At 47.3% G+C, this 24,614-nt stretch overlaps 1 protein-coding gene across 1 annotated transcript in view; it reads left to right on the top strand.

Moving 5' to 3' along the window:
- Positions 1-24,614, top strand: part of PLXNA4 (plexin A4) — a 456,808-nt gene that overhangs the window by 416,537 nt on the left and 15,657 nt on the right. The window contains exons 23-29 of the mRNA XM_041413432.1: positions 435-501; positions 2,735-2,881; positions 7,772-7,931; positions 15,585-15,688; positions 18,064-18,163; positions 19,923-20,113; positions 22,657-22,826. Of these exons, the coding sequence (XP_041269366.1) occupies positions 435-501; positions 2,735-2,881; positions 7,772-7,931; positions 15,585-15,688; positions 18,064-18,163; positions 19,923-20,113; positions 22,657-22,826 (939 nt within the window). The remainder of the gene's footprint in view (positions 1-434; positions 502-2,734; positions 2,882-7,771; positions 7,932-15,584; positions 15,689-18,063; positions 18,164-19,922; positions 20,114-22,656; positions 22,827-24,614) is intronic.

Raw genomic sequence — 24,614 nt, 5'->3', positions numbered from 1 at the left:
ACATTGAGGAGTGTAATCACTCCCAAATGCCAGGGAGATAGGCAGTGCCAGATAACTGTTCCCCAGAGACTTAGATCTGTCTTTCCAGAGTATTTATACAGCCTCCTTGACATATGGCCTCGCTCTGAGCTCCTCAGATTTGATGGATTTATCCGCCCTGAGCTCTTTGGAGAAGATTCCCTCAAATGTCATCAACTTCTTTTCGTTGTTGGAGAAACTGAAAAACAGACACACAGGGACTTGTAGTCACAGGAGAATCAACAGGGCAGCAAGGTTTTTCCTGCAGGTTTCCTAAATCCAAAACTAAAACAGGGAACCTAGGATGTGCTAAATCCTGATGGTGCCATGCCAGACTTCCCACTGGGCAGGAAGATGGACAAGGACAGGATTTTGATAGGACCAGCATTTCTAAATCTCTTTTTTCTCCACTTTAGGACAGAGTCTGTGGCTGAGAAAATGCTGACCAACTGGTTCACCTTCCTTCTCTACAAGTTCCTCAAGGTAAGAGGAGGAGCATGCCTGGAAAAATATCTGCTTTAAAGCATTTCTTCTTGGTGAGGATCAGCTGGGGTGAAAATTTCTCAGACAGAAAGTTAAAGGCTTTTGTTTTTGCCTCTGGGAGGAGGTCACTGCCTAATAGGAGAGGGGCGATTTTCTGTCCCAGGGAGAACAAAGAGGGGCACTTTGTTAGAGAGGCAACTTGTTGGTCCCTTTCCTGTACAGAGGTGGGATCTGAGGGTCAGTGTGGAAATGGGAAGGATTTCAGAGCCTGCTTGAGACTGTGTGGAAAATGCTGTCCTTTTAACAGCAGACTGAGGTCTCCATCATGTGGTGACCCATATTTTCAGTGCACAGTGGGTGGAGATCTCCTTCCACCCCAGCTCTGAGGCAGCACTGAGACACAGCCCCACGAGGAGCGGAGGGACACCCATCAGCAAAGCTGTGTGAAACAGCTTGAGTGGAAGGATTTGGGGCACCCCCTGAGCTCTCTCATTCCTCCTGGAAAGTCTCCTTAACTTTGTGTAGTTGAAAAAGTCTTTCAGTCTTTGAGCCCTGCCACTGACTGTGGGAGGGATCCAATTTCCCCTGCAGGACCAACACTGAGCCTCAAGAATCACCAAGCTCAGAGCCAGCCTTTTTTGGAAGGAGCTGAGCTCTGCACCTCTCCCCCACTCTCACTGCAGCTGCTAAATATCCTCCCACCTCACATCCTCATTTGGACAGAATAACCACCTCCACCAGGCAATTTGAGGCTGCACAAATAAACCCCAATCCCCCTGAGCCTTCCCCAGGCACGACCAGTTCAAGGACAAGCTCATGGGGAAGTTTTGAAGGTCCCTGGAAGGTAATTTCAGTGACTCCAGTATCAGATCCCTGCTTTCAGCTGAAAGGAAAGGATATAAGGAGGTGACTCTCTAAAGAGCTGCTTTTATAATAGGCTTTTTTCACCCCACTCAGCTACTTGTCTTCTTGCCTTAGCCTGAACAGAGGCCTGATAAGGGCAGGAGACAGGCACACAGAAGCAATATGCTGCTGGCAGATAAGCTAATTAAGTGGGAGACAGGTGTAGGGACTGAAAAAGGGGCCACTTTGCCTCCGATTATTAACTTGTTTTCGCTGGGATTTACACCAGAGGAAAATGACCTCGCTGGTTGAGTTGGGACAGGAGAGGAGAAGAAGAAGGGAGGGATAAAGGGGAAGGGATTCAGGAGCAGAAAGCTCGGGGTGCATGGCACTGAGGGAGGGCAGCAAGGGGGGGAAAAGTGTGGGAAGAGTGAGTGGAAACGATGAGGAGAAATTAGGGAGAGATGAGCTTGGCTGTGCCTGCCTGGAGCTGCTTTTTGCTGTCCTGTGCTGGGCCCCACACTTCTGTCACCTGCACACAGGTCCAGGGGCACGTCTGGGCCTGAGAATTCCTGTTTGCCTGCAGCATGAGAGTGCTCAGAGAGTCTATGGATTCTGCCCAGACATCCAGGATGTGGCACCAGCTATCCATCTCCCTTTAAAACCTGCTTCCAGGTCATTTGGGACCCATCCCACTACCTGCTCCAGCAGTGCAAAACCCTGGCCTGGTAGCAATCACTTGAACAGCCTGAGCATTGCCAGGGAGCACTGACAGCATGACAGGACACTCACAGGGTCACAGAATAAGCTGAGCTGGAAGGGACCCACAAGGATCATCAAGTCAACTCCTGGTGCTGCACAGGACCATCCCTGAGGATCCCACCATGTGCCCAAGAGCTTTGTACCATCAAATCCAAGTCCTGGTGCTGCACAGGACCATCCCCAAGGGCCCCACCATGTGCCCAAGAGCTTTGTACCGTCAAATCCAGACCCTGAGACTGCACAGGATCACCCCTAAGGGTACCACCATGAGCCCAATAGCTTTGTACCACCAAATCCAGACCCTGAGGCTGCACAGGACCACCCCAAGGGTCCCTCCATGTGCCCAAGAGCTTTGTACTGTCAAATCCAAGTCTTGGTGCTGCACAGGATCATCCCCAAGGGTCCCCACTGTGTGCCCAAGGGCTGGTTGCACTCTGTGCAAGTTGAGGTCACTGATCCTGTGCTGTTGGAATGGACTGGTTCCCACTGATGTCCATCATGAGCAATTCGGGATGGCGAACCAAGGCACGATTCGGGATGGCGAACCAAGGCAGTCACTGGGATGCCCAGGCTGGACTCTCAGTTCTAGCCTGTAGTTTCACCTCGTGCTTACCTCTCATCCCTGCAGGAGTGTGCTGGAGAGCCTCTCTTCTCCCTGTTCTGTGCCATCAAGCAGCAGATGGAGAAGGGCCCCATTGACTCCATCACGGGCGAGGCTCGGTACTCCCTGAGCGAGGACAAGCTCATCCGGCAGCAGATCGACTACAAGACCCTGGTGAGTGCTCTGGGCACACCTTCCCCTGGCCTGCCCCAGAATCTTCTGCCTAAAGGGCCTTTAGAGAGCAGAAACTAGTGGCTGACCCTCTGGGGTGATTTGTTCTTGTGTTTCAGTAGGGTAATGCTGCCTAAGGCTGACTGGGAAAATTTAAAAATGTGTTTCTCCAATGAGGATTTCAGCATCAAGGAACAGTCAGAGGTGCATGGTGCAGGGACCTGTCAGGTCAGCTCTAGAGCTGGTGCAGCCCTCCCTCCTGAGAAAGCACAAGTCAAAGAAAAAGGAACTTGATTTAAAGATTTCAAGGGAAAGAAAACTAATCCCTGTCACTGAGCTTTTTCCCCCAAAATGGAATTGTCTGCATGGGGCAAGATATACATTGCATATGTGCAGCTTTAGCTTCTGCTCTGAGATTACACTCTCTTCCCACTTGATTAAGGAGCATCAATTAAAGAGCATTAGATATCTCTTCTTAGAGTGTTTGTGGGCCTTCATTCTTCCCTGGGTGCATTAAATCCACTGAGCCTCTAAGTCTCTGCTGGATGAAGAACACTTTCTAAGCCTTCAATGATCCCTGCAATTTTTCTATTTCCCATCATTATTCTCAGTAAATCCCAAGTTTTAGGACAGTCAGAAGATGCTCTGAACTGATCAGATTATTTTATTGCACTTTCAAATGAGGGACATTCACCTCACTTAGCCCCAGATACCTCTGGGGGCTGTGTCCAATCACAGAATCATGGGGTGGTTTGGGAGGGGACCCTAAAGATCATTTAGTTCCAAGTCTTAGACCTCAACCTGTCTTAGACCTGTCTTAGACTTCAGGCCAGACAGCCTGATGCTAGAAATGTCCTTTCATGTTCTTCAACTGCAGTCTAGAGCTGAGCTTTGATTGAATCCAAGTCTGATGCGGGGGTGGACTTAATTCTTAAATAAGGCCACAGTTTTATTCTGCATATTAAAAACGTGACTTTCCTACTAAGTCAGCAGAGTGCTGCTTCTCTGCTGTTATGTGTGGCTGTCTAAAATTTCAGAAGACTGATCACACATGGAGAAAATGAGCAGAAAAGAGAAAAAAAATGCAGCCACAGAGTGATCACTTTCACCGAAGGAAATCCCCCCGATCCTTTTAGGCTTGATCTAAAGCAGCCAGCAAAGGGTAGTAATTATACATCAGGCTGAACAAAGCTCTCCTCTGCTGGCTTTGTGCTGCTTGATGATAATCAGCTCTCCCTCTTACATCTCAAGAGCAGACAAATATACCCCGATAGGAATCTCAGCAGATTTACAGAGATCAGCTCTGGTGAAGGAGATTAGGAAGGAGCAGAATATGAATAGGATTGTTCTTCGTTTCTGTTTCTCTTTATTTCTGTTATATTTTGTCCTTCTACCTTCCTTGAGCTGCCTGACATATTTTATTAAAAATATAGAGTAATGAAATAAAGCCAGAACTGATTCAGTGGTTGCAATATGGGAATTCCAACAGAAAAATGGAGAGAGACTATTTACAGAGGCCTAGAGTGACAAGACAAGAGGGAATAACTTCAAACTAAAAGAGAATAGGTTTAGATTGGAAATTAGAAAAAAAATCTACCCTGTAAGGTGGGGAGGCCCTGGCACAGGGTGCCCAGAACAACTGTGGCTGCCCCTGGATCCCTGGGAGTGTCCAAGGCCAGGCTGGATGGGGCTTGGAGCAATCTGGGATGGTGGAAGGTGTCCCTGCCCATGGCAGGGGTGTGGAATTAGATCATCTTTCAGGCCCTTCCAACCCAAACCATTCTACAATTCTATAATTTTCCAAATGCTTTTCTATGCTTGGCTTTCCTGGGGCCTTTCTCCTTTTTCTCCACCAAACCTCACTGTATGAAAACCACATGGAACATTCCAGGCTAATACAGAGGTGAGAGAAGGATTTCTATCCCTGGGACAGGAACTGCAGAGATGTCCTGGTCTCAGGAAAAAACACACAAACTCAGAACCAGGGTCACCATGGGAGGAATCACAAACTGTGCCTTTATTTTTTAAATGCCACTAATGTATAGTGGAAATCAGGGCTTAGCTGAGCCAAGTTTTGCATGTATACAGACACTCAAAGACAGCTCATGGCTGGAAGAGCTGGCAGATAAAAAAAAATGCCCAAGGATGGAGTAAAAGGTCAGTAAACACAAATCCAGAGAAATGAGATGTCCCAAGGCCACACAGAGTCAGTGGGAAAGCAGGGCTCAGAGATAACTTCTCCATGTGCTCCCACTCCCATTGCCATCCATGCTGACCCCACATCCTGATGGGACACAGAGTTCTGAGTGACAGAACAGCACTGCTGTCCTCTCAGTGCCAAACAGTCACAACCTTGAGTGACCCTGAAGCCCAAATTAAGCTGGTGGGTGATAGAGCAGCACATTGCATTTGGGAGATTCACATCACAAAACCTCCCTCAGAGTGACCAGTCCTGCAGGAACACAACCCATCATGGGGTCTCTTCCCCACAGCTGGCATCAAAGATTGTGTTGAAGTCTCTGAGCAGCACTGCTACAGCAGTGGGGTTTGTTTCTGGCTTGACTATGGAGAAAATGGAGAAAAGTTTCATGCTCTACACGAGAACAGCTGGAAAACTCCACTGGAAAGATGATGTAAAGCCTGGGGAATATATGCCAAAGCCAGTGTGCTCTGGGAATGGGGTTGGCTTCCTTAACTGGGGTTTAAATTCCCTAAGATGTCGAAGGGAGAGCCTTTACAGTCGTTGTAAGGAACACAGAGGTGTTTAGGGGTTTTCAGGGGTCACCAGCTGCCTCAGCTGTGCTTGGAGCACGAGAACACCCTTTGAAGAATTGCCTTCCCTGCTCCTTCTTCCAGCTGAGCTGGAAAACAGGGAAGCATTTACTGTAGTCAGGGTGTGATTGAGTGTGGTTCACTCAGGCAGAGTTTTCCTGACAGCTTCTAAAGTTGATGTATCCCTGTGAAATTCCAGGATAACCAGATCAAGTAACCACTGTCACCTTCCAGCTGGGTACTGCTGTGGGGACACTGGTAGCACCTGCAGGAGATTTTGGGGTCTTCTGCACCAGATGCTGGCCTGGCATGGCAGCTCAGATCATTTCAAAGAGCAACAAGTGCCATCTCTGGGGAACTGGCCCAAAATCCAGCTGTTTGTACCAGAGATTATCACACCACAGAGCTTCCCCTGACTGACACCAGCTCATTTCAGCTGAGCTCAGACCACTGAGAGAGAAACCTGGAGAGTAACTTGGTCCCCAGAGCCAGGTGTGACCCCAAAGAGCTGTCCCAGGCTGCCATCACTGCTCCATTTCCCTGTGACAGAATAATTTAGGCTGGAAAACATCTTTAAGATCATTAAGTCCAACCACAAAGTAAACACCAGTGCAGGCTCTCAGCAATCAGGTGGGATTTTCTGGATGCACCCAAGAAGTTTGCAGAGGAAGAGCTTCCAGTGGGCTGGGAATGGGCATAACCCAGGAGAGCTGCAGAGGACAAAACCAACTAATGTCCTTCAACACTGGATTCATTTCAGCAGTTTTATGTACAATTCTGTGATCCTTTGAGATGAAAGATACCCCAGGACTGTAAATCTGTGCTGTTGTTATAATCTGAATTGATGCTTTTTTCAATACTTCTGGAAGTGACATACAAATAATAGCATTATGATCTAATCAATATCTCCTATTTACATCTCCCCTTTCATCCAGCAAGATCACAGAGCTCTTTGTAAGCAGTATCTTCACAAGTCCCTCTTGGCTGAGCACAACATCACCAAAGGGAGCCTGGTGAGGCAGTGTGTAATTAGGCTGATAGTATTTCACCCCGTTTTTGAGTTCCCACTGCATTTTAGGAGGTGAGGATGGAAAGTGATGGACAGTTCAGCACCTCTTGCATGCTACAGAAAGGAACTGAAGTCAAGTTAAAATTTGTCTGAGGCACCAAAACCAACATATCTGCACTTGCAAAAGTGCCACAGGAACATTTAATGACCATGTACAGCACTGAACACCCCTTTCAAGTGCAAAGGTGTGCTAAGTTTATAAAACTTTATAGACTTCACACTTGTGCAACCAGAAGTGAGCAGAATGGCCAACAGAGACACAGGCAAGGCTTAGCAGGGAGATTGCTGTTAAATACTCTGTGTTTAAGGTATCCCCCCTCACCACATGCTTTGCATTTACTCTTGGGCAGAGCAGAGAAAATTAAATTTTCCTTCTGAGAAAAGAGAGGCCTCTCCAGTTGGGTTGATTTTCTTCTTCTGTATGTGAAAGCAAATGTTGTTGATGCTGGTTTGTGTTTCATTTCTCAAGAAGCCCTGCATTTCAGATTAATACCTTTCTTTTCAGGAGGGTCTGCTCAGCTCCGTGGCTGTGCAGATGGACAAACGTAAAGCTTTTCACTGGGATCATCAAAACCAGGTGGCAATGCAAGGAGGCCACTCCTGAATTAGGTTACCTTGACATCTCAATGAACATTTTTTTACTGAAAGCACTTAGCTTTTAGGTGTTCATGGGTTTTCTGCTGTTAAGAAAGAAATTCTTCCCTGTGAGGGTGGTGAGGGTTAGGGTTAGAGGTGCCCAGAGAAGCTGTGGCTGCCCCATCCCTGGAATTGTCCAAGTTGGATGGGACTTGGAGCAATCTGGGACAGTGGAAGGTGTCCCTGCCCGTGGCAGGGGGCTGGAATTAGATAAACTTTCAGGCCCTTCCAACCCCAACCCTTCTGTGACTCCGTGATTTAATACAATGAGGACACCCCCAGGTGAAACCACACCTTTGTGCCCGTGCGAGGGAGGGAATACCCTTGGTACCCATTTTTTTGCACCCTAGACACTCCAAAGGGGGGCAGCCAGGGGGTTTCAGTGCCCTGTGAAAGGTGTGGTGCCTCTCTCTCAGGTGCTGAGCTGCGTGAACCCCGACAACGTGAACAGCCCCGAGATCCCGGTGAAGATCCTCAACTGCGACACCATCACCCAGGTCAAGGAGAAGATCCTCGATGCCATCTTCAAGAACGTGCCCTGCTCCCACCGGCCCAAAGCTGCTGACATGGACCTGGGTAGGAGATTGCTGCTGGCCAGGGGAGGAGAGGGGAGCTGGGAGATGGACAAACTCCATCCAGACACTCTGCTGGGGCAGGGAGCCCTCTCCACACCCCTGCAAGGCACAGAAGTCACAGTGACAGGGCACTTTTTGGTGATGTTTATACTCCTGGCTTAGGAAATCTTTGGCCTTAAAAAGACCAGCACCGTGCTTTTCTGCCCATAGAATTCATCTTGGACAAAGGTGTGGAAAAAGCATGAGTGGGACTGTTCTTGTTCTCTTGCCAAAGAATTCTGGGAAAAGGACACCTGGAGTGAGGATGCTGGGAGGAGTGGGGTCTGAATTTGGCGTCTACAGGCAGGTGTGGCACCACACCTGGAGAATATGAAAAAAATGTAGAAAAATATGGAGGATATGAAATATTGTATCTGCTCGGGCAGATACAATTTTTCGTATCCTCCATATTTTTAGAGAAAAAATGCTCGAGAAAAATCTGCTCGGGCCATTGCTGAGGTGTCTGGTGGAGGGCTGGGGACTCCATTGTGGCTGAATCTGCCAGAATTTGCTCTCAGTGACCTTCAGTGAAAGAGACTGGGCTGGAAAATGATGGAGTCTATAAAACCAGCTGAGCTGTAGAGGAACCAAAAGGAGAAGGAATGGACCGAGGCCAAGAAACAATTCACAGCAATAATGAAGGCAGCAATGAGAGGTCAGGGATTGAAGTTAAGTGTCTGAGTGTGTGTATGTGGAGGGGAGGGAGTAGTTCCTGACAGAAATTGCCCATCAAAGGCAGTTAGAATAACGAAAGAAGCTGCCAAAACCAGCAGCAGTAAAGAGCAGATCACGTACATCATCCAGAAAAGACCCACGGTGGCTCTGGAGCTGCTGTGAGGTGGGGGGAGCCTGAGGGAAGGCAGGAATGGGGTTCACAGCCACATCTCCTGACCCATCTGGTGCCTCACGGTTGTCACAGAGACCAATTCCTGCAGATCTCAGACTGGGTGTGGCTGGGAATTGTTTGTTCTGCTGTGAAGATGAAGGATGCGTCCACAATGAGATGCAGGAATTTTACCTGCACATTGTAAATACAGGGGTTAAGTGGATTACACTGTAGTTCTGGGAACCAGAAGTGTGTGTGTGTGCAGGGTTTCAGCTGGAGCCTGACAATTCTGCATCCAGAATTGCTGCTGGTTCCATAAATATTGGTCTCTTCAAGACAAGACTGGACAGGGCTTGAAGCAACCTGGTCTGGTGGAAGCTGTCCACAGAAAGGGGGTTGGAACTTTTAGATCCCTTCCCACCCAGGCCAGTCTGTGATTCTCTATTCCACCCAGGCCAGCCTGTGATTCCATGACCTCCTGAGTGGTGCTGAGGAGCAGAAAGTTCCAGAAAGTTGGCATGAGCATGTGCACCCCTCAGAGAACAGGGTTGCCCACAGTGACAACAGACTGGATAATGGGCAGCTCTGGCCAGGAGCACTGATGAGGCAGCTGGGGGAGAAAAGCAATTAAAATATAAATAAAAAGCCCTTATCCAGTAGAAGATTGCAGCAATGCAGATAACAAGGTGGGAGGAGATGGGTGAAACAGGAACAAGAGGGTCCACACACCCAGCCACAGCTCCATCCCAGCTTTCCCACCAGGAAATTATGCTTCTTGGCACCTGGCATCCTTCAGAGATGCTGGAGGCAGCATGGGGAGTGCAGAAAGCCCTGCTGGCCCTCAGGAACCATCAGAGAGCTCTCAGGACCAGCCTGCCCTGAGCTCAGGGCTGCAGAGGGGCTGGAGCAGAGCAGGGCAGAGCAGATGGCTGCAATCTGGCCTTGAAACCCCTGGCTTTCAAACAGCAGCCTCATTTCCTGCTCCCATCACCATTTTCTGGGCTTTCTGTCCGAGCTCAGGCCAGATTGCTCGCATGGCAGAAAGCAAACAAGCTAATGAGTTGTTTTGAGCTGTTAAATGCAGGGTAGCTGCAGGCAGAGGGACTTGTGTGTGTGGCAAATGTCACAACGCTTGGCAGTTGCCCAGGCAACTCCTGGAGGGGGTTGTCAGCTGAAAGCCTTTATTTTGGACACCCTGAGGTTAGGTTTTAGTCCAAACCCCCAGACTGCAGCCCTCTGAATAGAGACTTCTTTCCACGGTGGTGGTTTTTGTTGTTATCATTTTTAAAAGATCTCTCCCACACATGAAACACCCCATCTCTGGGTAAACATCAAGGTGTGAGGGTCACAAAACAGGAATGTGGCTTCATGATGAGGCTTTGCTCTTCCCTGGGTTCTGGATGCTTTTTGGAAGGTGGTGCTGAGGTCAGAGGTGGAGGGAGGGAGCTGCTGGCTTGGCTGGCTCTCAGTGATGCTGTCCCAGGTTCATTGTGGACTGAGTAAGGTGAGATTTCACTGCCTCACCAGCCCTGCAGTGCCGGGATGTGGGGTTCATTTAAACTGGAAACATTTAAACTGGGTCTAACTTTAGTATGTATAGGGTAAGATAGTGCATTTATCTCTCCTGAAGACAGGCTGGGAGAGCTGGGGGTGCCCAGCCTGGAGAAGAGGAGACTCCAGAGAGACTTTAGAGCAACTTCCAGTGCCTAAAGGAGCTCCAAGAGAGCTGGAGAGGGACTTTAGGCAAGGGTCTGGAGTGACAGGACAAAGGAAAATGGTTTAATACTAAAAGAAGGGGAGTTTTAGATTAGGTTTTAAGAAAGAAATTCTTTACTCTGAGGATGATGAGGCCCTGGCACAGGGTGCCCAGAGCAGCTGTGGCTGCCCCTGGATCCCTGGAAGTGCCTAAGGCCAGGCTGGATGGGGCTTGGAGCAGCCTGGGATAGTGGAAGGTGTCCCTGCCATGGCAGGGGTGGCACTGGCTGATCTTTAAGGTCCCTTCCAACCCAAACCATCTGTGATTCACTCCATACAGGATGAAATATTTCTCTGTCGTTTTTGAGCTCCACGCTCTGAGATAAACTTTTGTTCCCATCCTTTTCTCCACCCCAGAAACAGAGCTGAGTTTCTCCTCTCTTCCTAGACCTGGATCAGAGGGAAGGCACAAGGGAGGTGTAATATTTTCTGTAGGATTTGAGGTGCAGGGTGACATCTCCCCATCTTCCCTCTCCCCACAGAGTCACCCCCTAGCCAGGCATTGCTGCATTCACTTCATTGTCAAAGGGCCCCTGGAATTTCCTTTTTCCCAGTCAAGTTGAACAGAAAGGTTGTTCCTTAAAAAAAAAAAAAAAAAAAAAAAAAAAAAAAAAAAAAAAAAAAAAAAAAAAGAAAAAAAAAAATTTCTGGGGGAAAAAAAAAAAAAAAAAAAAAAAAAAAAAAAAAAAAAAAAAAAGAGGAAAAAAAAAGAAGCAAAGAAGTAATTCCTGCGTGCAATAAAAAGATACACTATCTGCTGAATGAAATATAAAGGCTTCACAGCAGCTGTCTCCTGAGTTTGCATTTACCACTGCTCCTGATTGGAAGGCTTGATAAAGTTAATGGGATTTTTACCTCCCTCCCCCTCTCCTCCCTCTCTCTGGAAGGTGGAAGTGTAACAAATTGGATTGGAGTGTGTCTGTCCTTTGTGCTGGCTCAGAGGAGTGCTGGGATCCGAGCAGAGAGGGGACAGGGTGCTGCCAGCAGGACAGAGCTGACAGGGTTCATTTAATGCTGTGAACATGGGTGGCAGGGTCACCTTCTCCCTTCCCATTTCCTTGCAGGTCTGTTTGTGACCCCCTGAGCCTGTGGAGAAGGGGAGCAGTGAGGTCAGGGAGAGCTGGGGACACCTGGGGGTTCTCTCCCTGTCATTGCTCAGGTGCTCCGTGAAGTATCAGAGGTGAAGTGATTTGTGTTTGGGCAGGGAAATCAGGCTGCAAAACTGAGACTGGAGACTCCAGGCCTGCCCTGGAGGTTTTCCTCCTTGCCTGGTGCAGTCAGGCTGGACCTGACACTTCCTCACACAGCCCCAAGGCCAAGGAAAGGGCTCAGGAATCCCCTGAGTCTCTGCACAAAAGGCTGGGGGAAACATCTCAGGATGTCCCTGGAGCAGAGGGAAATCTGCCCTGAGCACCTTGCCCAGCCCTGCAATACAAATAAAGCCCAGGATGGGGAAAGCCATGCTCAAAAACCTGTGCATCCCTCCCAGAACACGAGTGTGTGTCTCTCCAAAGGTGAGCTGGGGCAGAAAAGGAGCACAGGAACATGAAGAGCCATGAAGGAGGGAGGTCAAAGTGACACTGACCCCACAGCCCCGTGAGGAAAGCACACAAAAAAACACTCTGTGACAGCAGAATTGGCCTGGGCCTTGAGTGGGGCAATTTCTAAGAGCACCATTTCCCATCCCAGCCCAAACTTCAGCACTTTTTGCTCTTCTAAGCAGAGTCTGGGAACAGTTAGATGGACCAGGTGGGAATGAGCAGAGAGCATCCTCCTCATTCTCCACAGGGATGATGCAGGTGCAGTGTTTTTTAATCGTCTATTGCATTTCTTCACTTTGCATTTGGTGTATGGTAGGGGATATGGTACACTCGATGGTATGATCTTTAGTTTAAGTGCTGATAAGGTTGTTTTTGAAATGAGTTCTGTTGTTTGATTCAATTTTTTTAGGGGTATTATGTTTCTAAAGGACTTGTTTTTTAAGACCTAGAATGGTGTTACAGGCCATACCATGAGGTGTAGAGCAGGTCTCTAATTATTTAGTGGTGGTTTTTATTATTGTGAGTCCACAGTGTTTACCTTGGTGTGTTTGGGGTAGTGTGATGTAGTTAATTTGTTAGGCTTTTCTATACTTATATTTGGAATATTGTCTGCTACACTACAGGGGTTTTATTTGTTTGGTTTGTTTGGTGGTAGTCTCACAGTTATGGATAATCTGAGAAATACTGTTTATGGTTAGGCTTATTCTTTGTGCTTACTTATAGGTGGTATCTGAACCACCTGCCAGCAAGCTCCTGGAAGTTCCCAAGTTCCTTTCATCTTTAACATTTGTTTTTCACAAGAGTGTGTACAATTTTCTAGTAGCTAGGAGCTTTGCATCCCTTCCACAAATGCCTCCCAGGCAAAACCACCACAGCAGGTGAGGATCTGAGGAGCTGGAGTAGATCAGTGCTCAGCCAACACAACCTCTGCTCCCCCTGAGTGTCTCCAGCCAAAGCAACACCCAGCAATAAACACAGTTGCTGACCTCTTCCTGCTAATTTAAATGAATAATAAAGGCAAGTGCAGCTTTCCCATTGCATTTTAATTATGTGATAAGAAAAGTGCTGAAACCAAAGGAAATTTGCAACAGTGCTTGCGTTTTTATATTGGGAAAAACAAGCAAGGGTGGCAGGTGATGTCTCCATATCCAAGAGTTCATTTTAATTAACTCCTGCAAATGAATGGACTTTTTTTCTGTAGCTCTGGCTAAGCTGTATTTGGTTGGGTCACTGTGACTGAAATGTGACAACCAAGAGGAGAGCTTTGAATGGTCCAGGTTGATGAAGAATTCCTCTCCTTTTGGTCATGTTTATGTTTTCCTTGCTTTAGGCAAGTCCATCAGTCCTCTGTGGGGAAAGCTGTAGCAATCCTCCTCAAGACTCCAAGATCTCATAAGTATTTTCTAACTTTAATAATTCTGTCATTTTATGGAGTATTCTTCAAGATTTGAGGAAAAAACAAAAGGCACCCTGGGAAGTGAGGGGCTGCAACAGTGCTGCAGGAATTCATCATTCCAGGCTAGAGGCTGGAGAAGTGGCAGAAGCAGGAGCTCTTCTGACTTGTAAAATTCTCCAAGGAGCAGAAGATGGATCTGTCCCTGGCTTTTCCCCCCAGTTATGCCTCTGCCACTGTTGCCTAATATCAGAAGATAAAAACTCTTGCAGTGGTGTTAAAATACCAAAATAAAAAGCAGATCTTTATCTGGAAGCTTCCAGGAATCCCAGTGATCATGGGTACACCCAGTATTACCTTTCTACAAGTTTTATAAGTTTAACAAATTATCATATCTAACAAACATTGGCCAATTAGAAGAGCAGTTGATTAGGTAATTTTCCCCCTGGATTCTGCCCCATTGGAGTTGATCCAGGGCTTCTTTGCCCCATTTCTTGTTGTGTCTTCTCAGATTCTGACTGGAAAACAAAATATTCTTCCTGTAGGTCCTCTCCTTGAAAATAAGACTAAACAGTATTTCAGGAATGTGTTAGAAGCACAGCTTATTATTTTAAAATCTAAGAGGAAGGGCAGGGAAAATCCTAGGAGCTATGTAACTATGGAATAGTAGTCTACAGAGCTACAAACATATGAAAAATATACAAAAGGCAAAAATGTGTGGACATCACTATCCCTGTACCCAAAGGCTTCCTGCTGCCCATCAGTGGATTTGAGATGCAAGAAGCATTTTGGGAGCACCCATGGGCATGGGCTGAGCCCAGCACAGGTTCTGTGCCCAGCCAGACTCTGCTGTGCCCAGGGCAGCCCTCTCTGGGCTGGGTCCTGTCAGGGACACGGATCTCAGGCACTGCTGAGGGCTCTGTCTGTGCTGCCAAAGGACAGAGCACCAGGATTTCTGTCCCTGGAACGAGTGGCACTTGCTCCTGCCCCATGGGGATGACAAACACAGGCAAGTGCAGGCTGGTTTTGGGAACAGCCGTGTTGGAGTCTGAGCAGAGCTGTGAGTAAATTAAGAGTTAAGGCCTGTGAATAATCAGGGTGTAGAGGTGATGAGTGCCCACACAGGTGTGTCCACATGGATTCTGGGCACAGGGAGTGCCATGGCTCTGTGCCTGTGATGCCATTTGGTTTTTCCTTTTTTTTTCCCCTATGTTCCCTGTATTATTCACTTATTGCTCTGCACAGCTCCTGAAAGGTGCCTGTGCTCAGCTGGGGCTGGGCTCTGTCTGCAGCAGCACTGACACAGCCACAGCACACAGCCCGGAGCTGTTCCAAGGGAAATTCAGGTTGGGTGTCAGGAAAAAGCTTTTCCAGCAAGAGTATAAAGCTCTGCCATGGCTGCCCGGGGAGGTGCTGCAGTCACCATCCCTGGGGGTGTTGAACAAGCCTGGATGTGGCACTGGGTGCCAGGCTCTGGCTGAGGGCTTGGGCTGGGCTGGACTCCATGGGCTGCAAGGTCTCTCCCAATCCGGTCATTCTGGGAATTCTGGGAATTCTGCGAATTCACATATATTTTGGTAGCTCTGTAGCCTATGTCTGAAAATGTCTTCCATAAGTGGTAATGAAACGAAAAAAATGAAAACAAGTGAAATTTAATGAAAAAAGTGAAATTTTGGGCAAAGTCTTCTCCCCAGGAAGTGCAGGGCCCCAGTGCTATCTTGGTTTTTCCTGTGAACTAAGGCTGAGAACAACTTTTTGAGTTACATTCTCATGGACAAAGCACAGCCATTGCCAAGGGTGGCTCCAGAGAAGGGGTTTGGCCTGGGGGGAATTGCATCACCACATGTCCTCCTAGCTGGTGTTTTTTATCAATTATGCAAATTTCCTAAAACCTATAAAATCATACTCACCCTTGGAGGGGTGGACTTTTGTGGACATCTTTCCACAGCTGCCTCTGAAGGCCTTCAAATAAAGACCTCCTCTTATATTACTAAATATTACTAAAATTGTCTCAAGTTTCATTTCCTAGTTGGGAAGAAGGCGACACCTGTCTCATTTATTTGTTTGTTTGTTTGTTTATTTATTTATTTCTCCTTGCAGAGTGGCGGCAGGCGAGTGGGGCGAGGATGATCCTTCAGGATGAGGACATCACCACCAAGATAGAAAACGACTGGAAGAGACTCAACACGTTGGCACACTACCAGGTATCTGTGGGAGAGGCTGGGTAGGAGCTAGGTCTTCTTTCTGGCAAAACAAAAAGCAAAATATTATTGTCTTGCCCAGGGAAGCGGTGGAATCAGCACTCCTGGGAACGTTCAAAAACTTGTGGATGTGGCACTTGGGGACTTTGGGACTTTGGCATTGCTGGGTGAACAGTTGGCCTTGATGACCTTAAAGGTCTTTTCCAACCTTAATAATTCTGTGATTTTTATTATGCTAGGATGCAGAGGTAAAAAGTTGTTGAGAGGGCAGTAACAGGGCAGAACCCCCATGCTGAGCACATCCCTCCTGTCCTTGTCCCAATTATCCTGAACAGCGCTAGAGAGGAAGCCAAGGGTAGAAAAAAAATCTTCTTTCCCTCTCAAAGGACACCCCTGGTGAGTGGAGGGGGTGAAGAGGAGATGAGGACAACACGAGTTAACATTTCTCATGTAGACAAACAAATCCAAGCCTTTCCATGCCCCTTTTCCCAATGTATCCAAGGCCTGTTAATGCAAGCAGAGTTCAGAAGGATGGAAGAGGGAAGACTGGAAGGAGGGAGGCTTGGTGACTGGAAAAGGGAGATGGAAAACAGCATGGCTGGAGACCATGGAGCAGTGGAATTGTTATTACAAGGAGCTTTTCTTTTTGATCCTTAAGCTGGCCCAGGTGACCTGCTCTGCTTCCCTTCCTCCCTGCATGACCTGGAAATCCATAAGAGAGTGTTAGAGATGTCTGAAAATGTCTTACACAAGTGGTGGATTTAATGAAAAAAGTGAGGTTTTGGTCAAAGTCTTCTCCCTTTAAAAAGAACACCAACAGAAAAGACCTCATTAAATTTAATCCGATGCTGACAATTTTGTCATTTCCTCCATCACACCTCAGCAACCTCTGTTTCATAACAAGATTATTTTCTCTTGTCACTTAAGAGCTGAGCTGAGGAGGCAGCAAGCAATAATTTGAAAAGGAAACAAAACTTTTACTTCAGATTGACTGAAGGATTGCTAGCTGATTTTGATTTTTTTTTTTCCCTCAGACAGAGCAAGGACGTTTCCTGCTTTATTTCATCAACAAACCAGGCATAATTTTCTTCCTTTCTGTGCTTTTTCCATGTTTTCTTTGCTTCAGGCAATGAGCTCCCAGCTGTATGATGAGCTGGGCTAGGTCCTCAGGAAACATCATTTTCCTGGCTGTCCTGGAGGCTGACACAGATCATGCTGGGACAGACACTGAGATTTGCCTTTACCTCAGTTTCTCCATCTGTGTTGTGGGGCTAAAACTACAAAGAGCCAATAATTGCCTTTCGTGATAGCTGAGGGGCTATTTAATTAGCCTCTGCAGTGCTTTGAAGATGAAAAACTCCATGCAAGTGCTAATTATTATTATTACACAGACAAGAGTTAGATGTTGTTAGAAGGGATTTTTTTTACCCATCTCCTCTTTATGATGTCTTATTTATCACAGATGTTCCTGATATGGCTCTTTTGAGCCATGGGCTTGTTAACATTTCTGATATGGGACTCACATGATTTGCCTTGTTGTAGAAATAGAAAGTCTGGCTCCTTTAAAAAAGTCCTGTGGTCCCTGAAAACGTTGTCTCACGACATCCTGGACATCAGCCACTGCAAACCTGCTGCTTTTCCACTCTCTGACACCACAAAGAGAAAGAAGTTGTGGCTGTCCCTTCAGCCCAGCAGTGCCTTTGTCACAGGGAAGGGTGAGAAGTTGACAGGATCATAGTGGAAAATTGTAGACAGGAATTTTTGACCCAGGCACCCCAATACCACTTGCAATCCAGGAGGAAAGAATGGAACATTTCACATTGGTTTTACATCCTAATGGGTCAGCCAAGCCTATTTGAAGGAGCTCAGATGATTTTATTTTTCTCCTGCTCCTGCTCTGCCTAAGAGCTTCCCTGGGATGAATCTATTGTCAGATTTACTGAGGTTAATGCAAAAACCACCCCTGGAAGTGTTTAAAAGGCCTTGGATGTGGCCCCTGGAGACATGGCTTAGTGGTGATCACAGTGGGGCTGAGTTAATGGTTGAACTCCATGATCTTCAAGGCCTTTTCCAACCTAAGTGACTCAGTGACTCACATTGTCGTCACTGAGCTTTGAATCAGGGCCTGGATGGAGCAGAATCTGTTTGCCACCAGTTGTCCCTTTGTTCAAGTGCAGGATTCTGGCTGTGTAACAGCAGATTTTGTCCCCATGTCAGTTTTTTATTACTAGACCAACTCAATGAAGAAAGAAATCAAAGCTTTGAGGGCAAACTGGGCCCTACCTACAGAGACACTGATTTGCAGCTCATGCTGCCCTGGGCATGGTCCTCAGCCCCTTTCTAGAAGTTTGTTGACCCAGTCCTTTTTTTCAATGCAGGTCCCAGATGGATCTGTGGTGGCTTTGGTCTCCAAGCAAGTCACTGCCTACAACGCAGTCAACAACTCCACGGTGTCCCGGACGTCAGCCAGCAAGTATGGTAAGGATTTGTGTGCTGGGATGGACTGGGAGAGCACTGGGAAGAGATCCCAAACCTCACAGTGGTCACCAGACTCTGAGCACCAGCAGGGAGAATGATGGGCAGATGATTAGCTGGTGAAATGAGGCAGGAGAGGAGGATTTAGCTGTGTAAAAACTCTGGCATCTTGTTCAAAGTGTTGATCCCAGTGGTTGGGTTGCTCTTGGGAGGTTCTCCTCCCTCATTAATGAAGGGAGGAGTCAGTATAATTAACTGCCTCCCTCTTAGATCACCAAATGTCACTCTCAGAGTTTGAGGTCTTTATCAGCAGATCTCAAGGCAGTGGACTGTTGTTCCCTCTGTCCCCATGAGACAGCTGAGAGTGACACAGCTATGGAAGGGACACCAGGTGGCAACTCCTCTGCAGGGCCAAACAGGGACCTCCTGAGTGTCACCCACCCCCTCCACACCTTCCTCCTCTGCTCTAGAATTGCATCCAGCCCGTGTCTCACTGAGGTGATGCTGGACATCAAAGCAGAACATCCCTGATGCACAACCAGGGTGCTGCAAACCCCCCTCCAACCTGAATGCTGCTGTCATATCACTTTATTCATATTTTTTAATTTATGGAAGCATCTCCAATCCTCCTTACTCCCTTTATCTTAAAGGAAAGTGCAGTTACTCAATGTCCAGAGGTGCCCCCTTCCACTTTCTCCAAGGACATAAATGATCCATGATCCTTATTAATATTCATCCTCTTTGCCATGTTGTTGCAATTACTGAAAGACACAGTGACCTTTGGAAAGGAAGACTTGAGGAGGGTTAATTTCTGTTGGATTTCTTTAATTCTTTTGCCATTTGATTTTTCAGGAGGAGGGAACAGGGAAGAAAGCAGGGGGAGGAGAAGATGTGGTGGGTCAAAAAGTGATTGTTAATTGCAATTAAGAAAACAGCATCCAGAGAGAAAAAGGATATTCCATCTGATAATTAATATGTAGAGATTGGTAATGCATTAATGAGGCTGATTCAGATCTTGCTACAGAAAGGTGCAACACTTCTGATAATTATGGTTGGAAAAGGCAACATTGCTGGAAGGTCAGGGAGAGGGGAATGCCTTGTGTCATCACTCAGGGGCAAAGAGAGGTAAAATTTGGAGGCTAAAAGTGTTCTTGGAGAGAAAATTTGTGGATGCCCACCTGGGATTCTGGCTGATTTCTGTTAAAACAAGATTTTGGAGAAGGGAGGATGTCTGGGCAGGAATTGTTTGTTTGCTTTGATGCCAAGGGAAGGAGGCATTGAATCAAAATATTGATGTCTCTAATGTGATCCCCTATTTAGCTCCTTCTAAATCTGGGGATGAGGAGCTAAATAGGGGATCACATTAGAGACGTCAATATTGTTATGTTAAGCAGCATGGCATGGCATGGATAAAATATGGGAAAACCATATTTTTGTCACATAAGGAACTGGTTACCAAAAGGAACTGGTGCTACCCCTTGAACCAAAGTGTCTGACAGTGACAGTGTCACTTGCCAGGGACCATGAGAAGAGGTAAAGATTATGGACAGCTGGAAATCAGTGTTTGAACCTCATTTAATTTAGTAATGTAGACATTGACATCACAGCTGGCTTGGCGGCATCGCTCAGCTGTGCTGAGCGAACCACGCGGACAACACTTTGAAAAACACATTTGGTGGCATGTCACCAGCATAAATCCTGAAAACCCCGAGCCCAGGAGCTGCTGAGACACGTGGGGACGCCCATTTCTGTGTCTCTGCAGAAAACATGATCCGCTACACGGGCAGCCCCGACAGCCTCCGCTCGCGCACCCCCATGATCACCCCCGACCTGGAAAGCGGTGTCAAGATGTGGCACCTGGTCAAGAACCACGAGCATGGAGACCAAAAAGAGGGTGACCGAGGCAGCAAGATGGTTTCTGAGATCTACCTGACCAGGTTGCTGGCCACCAAGGTATGTGGTGAGGGCGGGGGACAGTGGGGTTTGAGAGTGTGGTGGAATTTCCTGCTGGCAAGAAGTGAAAGGCCACTCAAAGGATGCCAAAATTGGGTATAAAGAGAAAACAGAAGGAAAATAGAGCAAGGGGAGAGTCCTGAGCCTGTGGGTAAGGAGCTTGAGCTTTGAAAGCAGAGTCAAAAAAGAGACACTGGAAAAGCAATGCGGAGTAATGATTCAGGGCCATGAGACTGGTGGGTAAAGCACAGCATGAGGTGCTGGAATTGTTGATTATACTGGTTTGTAATTTGTACCAAAATTGAGCAAGTGAAGACCCAGGGCAGATGCTCAGAGCAGGTTCCAAAGATGTGTCAGGCCTCACAGTCTGAAATGGCTCCTATACCACAAAATCCTGAGTTTTGTGGTACAAATCAGCCTCCACATTTTCCCTGGGCCAGTAAAGGCTCTTGTGCTGATGACTTCGAGAGGGTTACATTGACCTTACAGTGAGACATGAAAACTCAGCATGCACAGAGAGAAAACACAGATTAAATCAAGTGGGGGCAGAGCAGGGACATCCTGACCTGAGTCTCCAAATACATCTGTAACATTTTCGTTTTTTGTCAGGGTATTAATAGGCACAAACACGATTCATGTGTTCATGCAAATGCTGCCTGAGCTTGCCCATCAGACACATTTCCATCAGTAGTTTAAGTCCTACTCTCCAGATTTACCTGCTCATTAATTCCTGAGCTCATTTTGCCTCTGATGTCTGGCTCTCTCTGCAGCCTCACTCAGGCTGTTTGAGCTGCAGAGGGATTTGGAGGAAAGGCAGCTTTGTCTTTAGCCCCTGGTCCATGCCCCGTTCCCTGGCATCAGGAGGCTTTTATGGATCACACACCATGTGAAAAATGTTGGAAAAGGAAAGCGTTGCTCCCCAGGGCTCAGGCCCCAGCTGGTGTAGACCAGCAAGCATTGGACTGGTGCTGATTTATGTTGTCTGGGGATGCAGCCCCACCACTGAACTGCTTTTGCTTTCTGTTCTGGGTCACAAACTCAACACTTGGCTTGGGGTTTTTTGTTGGTTTGTTGAGTGTTTTGTTGTTGTTGTTTTTGTTTTGTTGTGGTGGGGGTTTTTTGGTTTTTTGTTTGTTTGGGTTGTTTTGGGTTTTTTTGTGGAGATGTCAGGAAAGCAGCTGCAAAACCTGCACAGCAACAGAAAGAGTAGGAAGGTTGGGGTTTTATTGTTTCCCCTCTTGGGCGGAGCAATTTTCTTTTCTCATTGTGACCATTTGAGCGAGGGAAAGAGAGAGAGCAGTTGCTGTAATACAATCCCCAGGAATACTTTGTTAAACTGACAGTGATTTTTATTCTGGTAAATCCCTGACCTCTGATACCCAAGAGCCTCTTCCCTAAAAGCCTCAGAGGTTTTTGTGGCATTTGTGAGGGTGAGCATGTAGAGAACTAACTCCCTGCAGGAACTGAACCTGAGGGCAGCTCTTCCGTGTCAGACCAAGATGATTTCCCCTCTGGAGCCCTTTCTGAGTCAGATGTGCTGCAGGGCTTTGTTCACCCTGCAGGAGTTCACTCAAACAAAAAGTGCCTCTGTTTGTTTCCCGAAGAATAAATCAAGTGGTGAATCAGCCAGAGACACCAGCTTTCTAATTAAGTGTTTGTTGGCTCTAGGTAAACTTGAGCCACTCTGGTGGAACCTGAGGCTTTGTTTCTAGAAGGAGACATTTCTTCCCTAGGTCCTTGGAGAAAGGGCAGAGTTTTATCTTGCAGGAGAGGAAATTTTTCATCTCAGGGAATGTTTGTTGGAGATTCAATTGATTTTTTGTTATTTTAGCAGCTGTTTGAACACACATAAATGCCTGTGAAGCTCTGGTGATAGAGAAAACGTGCCCTGCCTGGTTCCACCCTAAACCCAGCCTAGAACTCCTCAGTTGTCCCCTTCTCCAAGCCTGGTCACCCTCAGATATTCCAGCTCCTCTCCTTCCTGCTAAAAGTCAACTGTGCTCACAAGGGTGACTCTCCAAGCCCTCAATCTGGGATTCTCCTTCCAGTGGGGAGTAAAAGATGAGGAGGGCTCTTGGGAATGAAATTTCTGTTATTTAGGACACTGGTCACACATTAACCACCCACCTCTCTAGGTTCTCTTGTCCTTTTTTTTTCCATGACACCTTCTGCTGTGCCCTACAGCCTTCTACAGACTTCTCTTCCCAGTTTTAAAGATGGCCCTGAGTGAAAGCCAGCCTAGAAAATGGCTGGGTTTTGTCTCATGGATGCACTAAAGCACTGAGCATGGGATGCAGAGAGAGGTGTGGAAATTAGGTGTAATGGTTCTTGTGATGATAAACATTCCTGCTTAAAGATATTTGTATTGACATTCCCAGGTTGTGTCTGATATTACATTTAACTGATATTAGATGGCTCCCACTTTTCAATCACACCTTGGTTTATCCACAGACATGCCCTGTTTTCAGTGGGGTACCAAAATTCAGTGTCCTCTGCCCACTTGTACCTCATATTCTTCCTTCTTTTCTTCCTTCTCCCACCAGGGCACCCTCCAGAAATTCGTGGACGACCTCTTTGAGACCATCTTCAGCACTGCCCACCGTGGCAGTGCCCTCCCCCTGGCCATCAAGTACATGTTTGATTTCCTGGATGAGCAGGCAGACAAGCACAACATCCACGACCCCCACGTGCGGCACACCTGGAAGAGCAATTGGTGAGTGGGTGAGACAGCCCAGCACATCCCAGTACAGCCCAGCACGGATACTGGGCTGGAAGGAGAGCAGAGGGAAGTGTGTTTGCCAACTGGCTGCTGGGGGAGCTGAGGAGCCTGGTGTGGGGCTCAAAGGATGAGGCTCAGTCTTGCCAAGCCAATGGAGAAGTCAGAAGATCCCAAAATCTAAAGGAATAGCACTTCAACTAAACCAGTCCCAGTTTGCCTTGTATTGCTTAGAAATGGCAGGATTTGTGAGGGATTTGATGAGTAAAAATATTTTAATTGCTGCAGTGCCCAGGCTCTGCATAGGAATATGCAGAATGAGCCAGAATATGCTCAGGCTCACATAGAAATATCTAGGGAGGCACAGGAGAGGATTCAACACCACTGGCTTCATCTGCACTGGGTGTTTTAATTCCCAGCTCTATTTGCTTGCCCATACAGAGGTATCTCATGCCAGGTGAGAATTTTAAGGTATCCAAGACATCCTCAGAGGATGTGGAGCCCCCACAGGAGACTTGTACCCTCCTGGGTGGCAACTGGAGGCCAAGAGAGCATCTCCAATGGTACAAAGTATTTAAAGGGTCTGGAGCTGGATGTGAGTCTTCTTGGAGTGAGTAACAAAGGGTGACATCAGTGGCAAAGTGTGACATCAGTGGCAAAGTGTGACATCAGCCACTCCAGCTGAGGAGCTCCAGCTCCTCATCCCTGCAATGGGACAGTGGGAAAAGCCAGGATCGGTGGAGAAAAATCTCCTTTCTGCTGAGTCTCCTGGCTGGAAAGAGCTCCCTGGGGAATGGCTCCCTCCCCTTCTCCTGTGCAAACACAGGGACTGTAAAAGGAGCAGCAGAGGAGAGCCGTGGGGCTCCCAGCTCATGCATTTTTTCCTTTTCCCAGCCATGCAGTTGGCAGATCGTCACAGCGCCCGGTGACATAAAAAAAAAGAAACCCCATGCACCAAAGAGGCTTTCAACTAATGAAACATTAGCATATTATTAACATTATCTGCGGCACTAATCTAAGGCTGATTGCAACCACTCAGCCTAAATGAGCAGGAGGTTTACTTAAGGGGGGAGGGGGGAAGGCAGAGTGTGTGTGTTTGTGGGAAAAGGGGCAGTGTGAAGAAATCTGTTCAATCAGATCAAATTAACTCAAAGTCACATCACACGGCTCCATTATTCCCAGCCAGGGACATGGTCCCCTCTCCCTCCCCACAGCCAGGCACACAAACACACGCTCTGCTCCTCATTTTGGCTTTGTGTGTCATCCAAACAGCTGCATGAGGACTTCTGCAAGGTTTACCCATCCATCTCATCCCCCTAGTGATGACTCTCCATTCCCAGCCTAAACTCTCACAACTCCATGGTTCTCATTGCCATTTTTTACTTATTCTTCCCTGATACCCTGGACAGGCTTTTCAGAAAAGCTGTGGCTTCCCCATCCCTGGATTGTTCCAATCCAGGTTGGATATGGCTTGGAGCAACCTGGGATAGTGGAAGGTGTCCCTACACCTGGATAATCTTTAAGGTCTCTTCCCACCCAAAGCACTCTATAATTCTGTGTTTTCCAGCATCTCGCCCTCTTCTCCTGAACTTGGCTGACCAGATTCCCTGTGTGGGGCATTCCTTACATTTGTTCTGTGATTTTGCTCCTCAGGAGAACACACAGAGGTTTAGGAAAACACGGTATCAACCCTCTGTCAGGAAGGTTGTTCCCCAAAATCTGTCAGGCTTGGAGATGAGTTTTTTACAGTGTTGTGAACGCAATCAGCAAGTGGGAGGAACTGGG

Source organism: Onychostruthus taczanowskii, unplaced genomic scaffold, assembly GCF_017590055.1.
Source record: "Onychostruthus taczanowskii isolate IOZ18803 unplaced genomic scaffold, ASM1759005v1 scaffold41, whole genome shotgun sequence".
In the NCBI taxonomy this organism is placed as follows: domain Eukaryota; kingdom Metazoa; phylum Chordata; class Aves; order Passeriformes; family Passeridae; genus Onychostruthus; species Onychostruthus taczanowskii.
The sequence above is the reverse complement of the archived record's forward strand: the minus strand, read 5'-3'. Positions and strand labels throughout refer to the sequence as shown.